This window comes from Falco rusticolus, chromosome Z, assembly GCF_015220075.1.
Source record: "Falco rusticolus isolate bFalRus1 chromosome Z, bFalRus1.pri, whole genome shotgun sequence".
Lineage (NCBI taxonomy): Eukaryota > Metazoa > Chordata > Aves > Falconiformes > Falconidae > Falco > Falco rusticolus.
Window position 1 is genome coordinate 12107606 of NC_051210.1, and position 6000 is coordinate 12113605.

The 6000-nt window shown below is 40.3% G+C and overlaps 1 protein-coding gene across 1 annotated transcript in view; it reads right to left on the reverse strand.

The window, feature by feature from the left end:
- SVEP1 (sushi, von Willebrand factor type A, EGF and pentraxin domain containing 1) overlaps window positions 1-6000 on the reverse strand; it is a 121436-nt gene that overhangs the window by 36296 nt on the left and 79140 nt on the right. Inside the window, exons 30-34 of the mRNA XM_037373777.1 lie at window positions 4610-4729; window positions 3694-3870; window positions 2808-2892; window positions 2313-2504; window positions 126-293 (exon numbers count right to left, since the gene is read on the reverse strand). Of these exons, the coding sequence (XP_037229674.1) occupies window positions 126-293; window positions 2313-2504; window positions 2808-2892; window positions 3694-3870; window positions 4610-4729 (742 nt within the window). The remainder of the gene's footprint in view (window positions 1-125; window positions 294-2312; window positions 2505-2807; window positions 2893-3693; window positions 3871-4609; window positions 4730-6000) is intronic.

A 6000-nucleotide genomic window follows, 5' to 3' on the forward strand; every position in this document is an offset into this window, starting at 1 on the left:
TAATTTCCAGAAAGTTAAGACAGAAGCAGTAAAAATTAATTAGTGTGCAGTTATAAAGGCCTTGCGAAGCAATGGACCGGTTTTACTCATCCTGACTATTAGTTCAGTAGTGCTAATCTACATACCCTTCCTTACACGTGTAAGAGACCGTGTTTCCAAAGGTAAAGTTATTTCCACTGATGACCGCATCTTTGATGGCAGGAGGGGATCCACAAGAGACAATGTTGCAAGCTGGAGGAGTGCTGTTCCAGTTCCCTGAAGATGCACAGACAAGTACAGAAGGTCCCTGAAGGCTGAGACACAAAGACCATTATTAAGGCTGCCATTTCAGTCCAGGTGAAGAACAGCGAGGGAAAGAGGTGCTTTGCTTCTCACTGACTTCCCGGCCCCAGTGAAACCAAGGGGAGTCTCTCACTGACTTCAGTAAAGGCCAGAATCTCACCCTCTGTTCATCAAAAAGCACTGCTGATGCTGTCAAAAAAGCTGGTCTTCAGATTTTGAAGAGAGAGCTGGTGGAATTCATGCGGGGCCTCAGTGCACTGTGCAGATAAGACATAACTTCTGCTGTAGCTTTGCCCATCTTTGATCCACAAAAGAAACTCACTGGGTGCTGAAATATTTAAGCTTAAAGACTGACTTGTATGCCATCAACACCATGCCAATCTTGAGACTAGCAACTAGACCTCAGCCTGAGACCTGATTCACTCAAGGTCTTAAACACTGTCTTCTCTCAGAAAACTGAAGGAAATGCTCCAGTTTTCAGGTTTGTTTACAAAAAGGCATTTGGTTCCTTCAGGAGGTAAAGGATTGCTTAAGTGAATGACCACATACATTTGAAGTTGATGGTATTTTTTTGTTTCCTTAGCTGAGGAAACAGCAAAGCATTGGTACAGAAGGTGTCACTCAGTTGTCTAAACAGGTATTCCACACCACCCTGAGATGTCCAGGGTGAATGCCTTGGCCTCCAGCTGCTGTCATCTGGCTATGGATTCCCAGTAGATCCCATGTCATATCTGAGAGCCTTACACAGGTGTCTCTGATTCCTACAATTTTGTCTCAAATAGTATTAGACCCCCATGTTTAGTTGACTGAAATGAACTCGGGAGTTAATGGAAGAGAACAACACTGACCTGTAAAGCCCGTACAGATATGGCACCAGCCCTTGTCAGGGCAGTGGGCTTTGCCTACCTGTGGCAATAAGTTAAGACAAAAAGCACATAAGAGGTGCTTGAAGGAAGAGACTGGTTCCACATTTAGGTCCAGAAATAATGCATAAGAGGGACACTGTTTGGGAGGGCTTCCCCTGGAGTGGTCACCACAGGAGAGAGGACATCTCTCACCAAGCTATAGAAGACAGGTAAAGGGAAAGAGTCACAACTGATGTGGTATTTGCTGCCTGTATGTCCTAAGTCCATGGTCAAAAAACTTGCTGACATTGCTAAGAACACTAGCTGGTTTAGCGGGGTACACATAAGCTCACACTGTGGGTCTGTGGATCTATGTCTTAACAGTACATTGTATGCAGCCAAGGTATGCATTTGTATTAACATGATTAAAACATTCACCAAATGAGCACACCCCACCTACCTGCCTTCATCTGGACAAGGGAATGCTTGCAGCAGGAAAATACAGAAAAAATTCAGACTTCAAGAGGTCCGTATGAGACCGCTTATGTCAGAGTAAATCTGCTAGAGGTACAAGCAGATACCAGGAGAGGCAGAAACCTGCACTTAAAGCCACATCCTTGGATATAGCGTTACTGTATTTTTAATGGCAGCATATTAAAAACGTGTTTCCAATATAATTGCTTACAAATGGAAAACAGAATAAAAGCCTAGAATAGATTACTACTACAAAGAGTTCAAGGAGGAAATTAGTAACTTCTAGAAGGTTCTTTCACCAAAGACATTGTAGAACAATAGCAAAAAGAATACTGGGTATGTACTAAAGCTGTAGGAGTATGACAATCTGTAAAGACAAATAAGAGCTGTAAAGACAAATAAGAGCTTTCAAAAATGACAACTATTTTTCTCAATATCCAAAATAAGTCTTTGAGCTTAATGGTAAAATGAAAGCATTGCACATCTGCATCTATATCTATATCTATGTAAAATCCTGAATTACCTTCTTGAACTGCTCCAATTTATGACGAAATACAGAAAATACTTTCAAGATATAAAGAAATCTTTTTAAATTCCATTTCAGTATTTTATCTTTGAGCAGTGATCCCAGCTTTATCTCTTTCAGACATAAGATAGACCTGCCAGCAGGCATGCCGCCTGCATTTGGTTCAGAAACGTTCCTGCATTTACCTGTATCCATTCTCACAGGTGTAAGATACAGAGGAAAGGTAGGTTGTGCCAGTGAGTGTGTATTTTCCATTGCTGATATCCCGTGGGCTAGGACAAGTCACCATTTCACAGGAAGGGGGAGGATGATTCCAAATGCCACTAGCAAGGCACAGAATTTCCTTTTCACCCACTAAGTTATATCCATCATGGCATCTGAGTTAAAAGAAAAGAACTGCTATCAAACACTGAGCCTTTTATGCACAGCGTAATCAGCCACCCTTTTTCTCTCTTCATTCACACCTGCATACAACACCTCACTCTGCAGGGCATAGAGAGCAGTACTGGAGTATGTTCTGCTAGTGAATAGCCACAGCTGTAACCAAACGTCTTTCCATTACTTTAATCCCATCTGGTTCCTCTCTTTCATTTCAACCATTCTCTCAATTCAGCCATACTCTCATTGCCAGATTCTCAAGCGATTATTAATACAGCACTTGAAACTTACTGAATTCCTACCTGTATAGCACCTTATTTTGGTATGTAAAATTTGAGCCCAAAATGGTACTGTTCTCTGGAATAACTGGACGACCACAGGATATAGCTTAAAAAAGACAGGATCAGAAGAGAGGTTGATACAACACAAACAAAAAAGAACAGAAAATCAGGATTTGCCTTATTTTCTCTAAATAGGTTTGACGAGGTGTAAAGCCCTAGATGACACTGGATCCTTGACTAACCTATAACTGACATTTAGGGCTCTTTATCTGACTTTACTGAGAAATTGGACTAACTGGAAACAGGTAGTTGGAACTGTTCTACAAAGCACATGACTACCAAGAGGACTCCATATTCACCACAACCCCCATTATGGACAAAGTAATTGTTTTTTGACATTGTTTTTGTCACCCCTTCATTCACCTGTCACCTGTTGCTTCATCTTCTTAATTCTGGGTTTCTAACAAAAAATTTTCTGCAATTATATCATATATATATCTACATGCAATAGCCTGTCCTCTGTGGTTGCTTTTTATCCACTGAAACACAGTTAATGATCCATTACAGACATTATGTTCCCACAAGTTCCTTGCAAATGGGAAGCTAGGTGCAAAAGAAAGACACTTTTAATACTTGCATTAAAATGAGGTGAGTCTACACCTTTGACACTTCAGACAATCTGCATAAGAGAATACTACTATGAATATGATAACTGTTGGAAAAGCTTCAACTGGGGCTTGTATCTCTTAAGACAACAGATACTTCTACACTGAGACCCATGTCTGCTAGGACAGGTTTTCATTAGCTGCCATGGTCTTTAAAGGCTCCACACTACTACTTTCCCCCTCCCGTCTCTCTAACAACACACATTACAATATGTAATCTCCCCACTCCTCAGGAACCACACCTTTACAATACGGTACTGCGTGGCTCCACTCTCCAGACTCCATGCATGTAAGTTTAGCCACTCCTGTCAGCTGAAACCCTTCTTCACAGGAAAATGTTACTTCACTGCCAACACTGTAACTGTCCCCATATAAATGGCTATGCTCTGGATTTCCTGGGTTACGGCACTTCACTGGTTCTGGGAGGGAAGAGAGAAACTATCAATAACATAACTAAGTACCAGGTTTTATAAACAAGTGGCAGGAGATATCCTCAGGAGTTTTCTGAAAGTAGGAAGGCAGAGCATGTGGAAAACATTCATAAGTAGCTTACAGCCTTACCAGCTTGTCTCTGTTCTGTATGTGCCAGGCACTGAAGGCTTATGCAAGTAAGCTAATCTTGATATCGAAGAGTCTTTCGTAACTGAGTCTGCATTCATTGTCAGAAGCAAACAGATCTCATAGTCATTTTTCCCTCTGTGAGGGAAAGCCCATTCCAGCATGTCCAGCCTTGAACACTACAACAGCTCAGCTACCTTTTCTTGCAGCCTATGCCACTTTCTTGTTATCTTCAAGCAAATTTACCTTGCTTAATGTTTCCAGGCAGCTCAAGCCCTACTCAGATGCCTGTATTAAAATATTTCTTCATTTCCCAGGTCTCCAGCACACATGTTCCATGTGCAAGAGGATTTTGCATGTATTTATGTCTTGGAGCAGAATCCCAATGACAGCTGTCTCTGCAGGGAGAGCTGAGTTCCCAAAAACAAAAGGAGACACTTCATCACAGCCTCATTCAAGGCCAAAGTGATCTGGAGATGAAAGCATGCCTGCTCTGTCCCTCCCTAAATATCAGCTACTGGCAACTGTCTTCCACAGTGGGAGGCAGGATACTGGCCTATACAGAACCTTGGAAACTCTAGCCTGATTTTTAATCCATACCTGAACATTTTTTACCATCTCCTGTGTAAGGAGGGATGCAAGTGCAAACATAGGATCCATTTGTGTTGAGACAAGATGCATGTTCATCACAGTCTGATCCAACAGCGCACTCATCAACATCTATGAAAAAGAAATGCAAAAAAGGTGTCTATAGGGTATTATTTATAGTAAGAATCCGCTTTAGATTTCTGTCTCACTAACTTTCAAGAGGAATTGCTTTAATTAGTATAATCAAAAATCACTCTTACTTCAATCACATTTTTGATGCACTATTAAAAATCGAATATTTTATTTAATATTTATGATTTCTATACAAATTACTATATAGTATTGTGAAATGTGAGAAAATTAGAGACAAATCCTACTAACTTTCAGTCAGTACTTCCACAAAAAGTATCTTGTTTCCAAGTAGTAAAAGAACAGATATTGTAATTCATATGCTGTTACTACTAGTTTGGACAGAGACTATAAGGGAAGACTTCTGCATTAAACGCTTGCTTGGGAAAACCTCTTTATCTCAAACCTCCCACCTGTAAGACTTGAAAACTTAGCCAAGAAAGGAAACACTTTGAATATAAAATATGATTACAACCCCACATTTGCTGAAGAGAAATATATTAGACAAGGAATGAGAAGTGTCTGCAGTTGCCACAAAATTTAAAATTAGTTCAAAATATATTAGTTATTATAATTAACTACTTCCATGACAGTTGTGCCTAGAAATGCCAACTGATGATTTATTTTCCATGGGGCTTGGTACTGTACAGCAAAAAAAAAAATAATCCCTCACTCCAGAATACTTCATATCAGTTTTCAAATCCGGACTCTACAGAAGTGTCCTTGGTATGTAAACAATGAATCATAAATTGCAAAGGGTCATTTTCAAGTATCTAATTGAAAGATTCAGGGATTATTCTTTATATAACCCAGACTGTTAGTGAAGAACAATTCTTCATTTAAAAGCCCTGCTACAGGGCAGTTGTCGAACTAGGTATACCATGCAGACATCTTCTTTGCCCATTTCCAAGCAAAAAAGCAACTTGGTTAAATAAGCAACAAAATTTCCTGAATTGGTGTGTTTATTCTTCACTGTTGAATGAGTCCAGCCAGCATGAAAAGAACACAACAGTGTTCTGAAAAGGAGTTTCCTTCTGACATACAGAATGAAAGCTGCATGTAAAAATCAAACCAGTTGCCAATTACACAAGCATCAGGAGAATGCAAAGTGCTACCACAGCAGAACTGGAATGACTGCTTCTCCTGTAATGTCTTGTAAGGTAAGGAACAGTGGAAGGACAATATGAACCAGATCCATAACAGGGCAATAGGAACGCCCCAGAGCATAGGTGTTCCAGGCTTTGTTAGCACCTGCCTGGAGCATGAATTAGAAA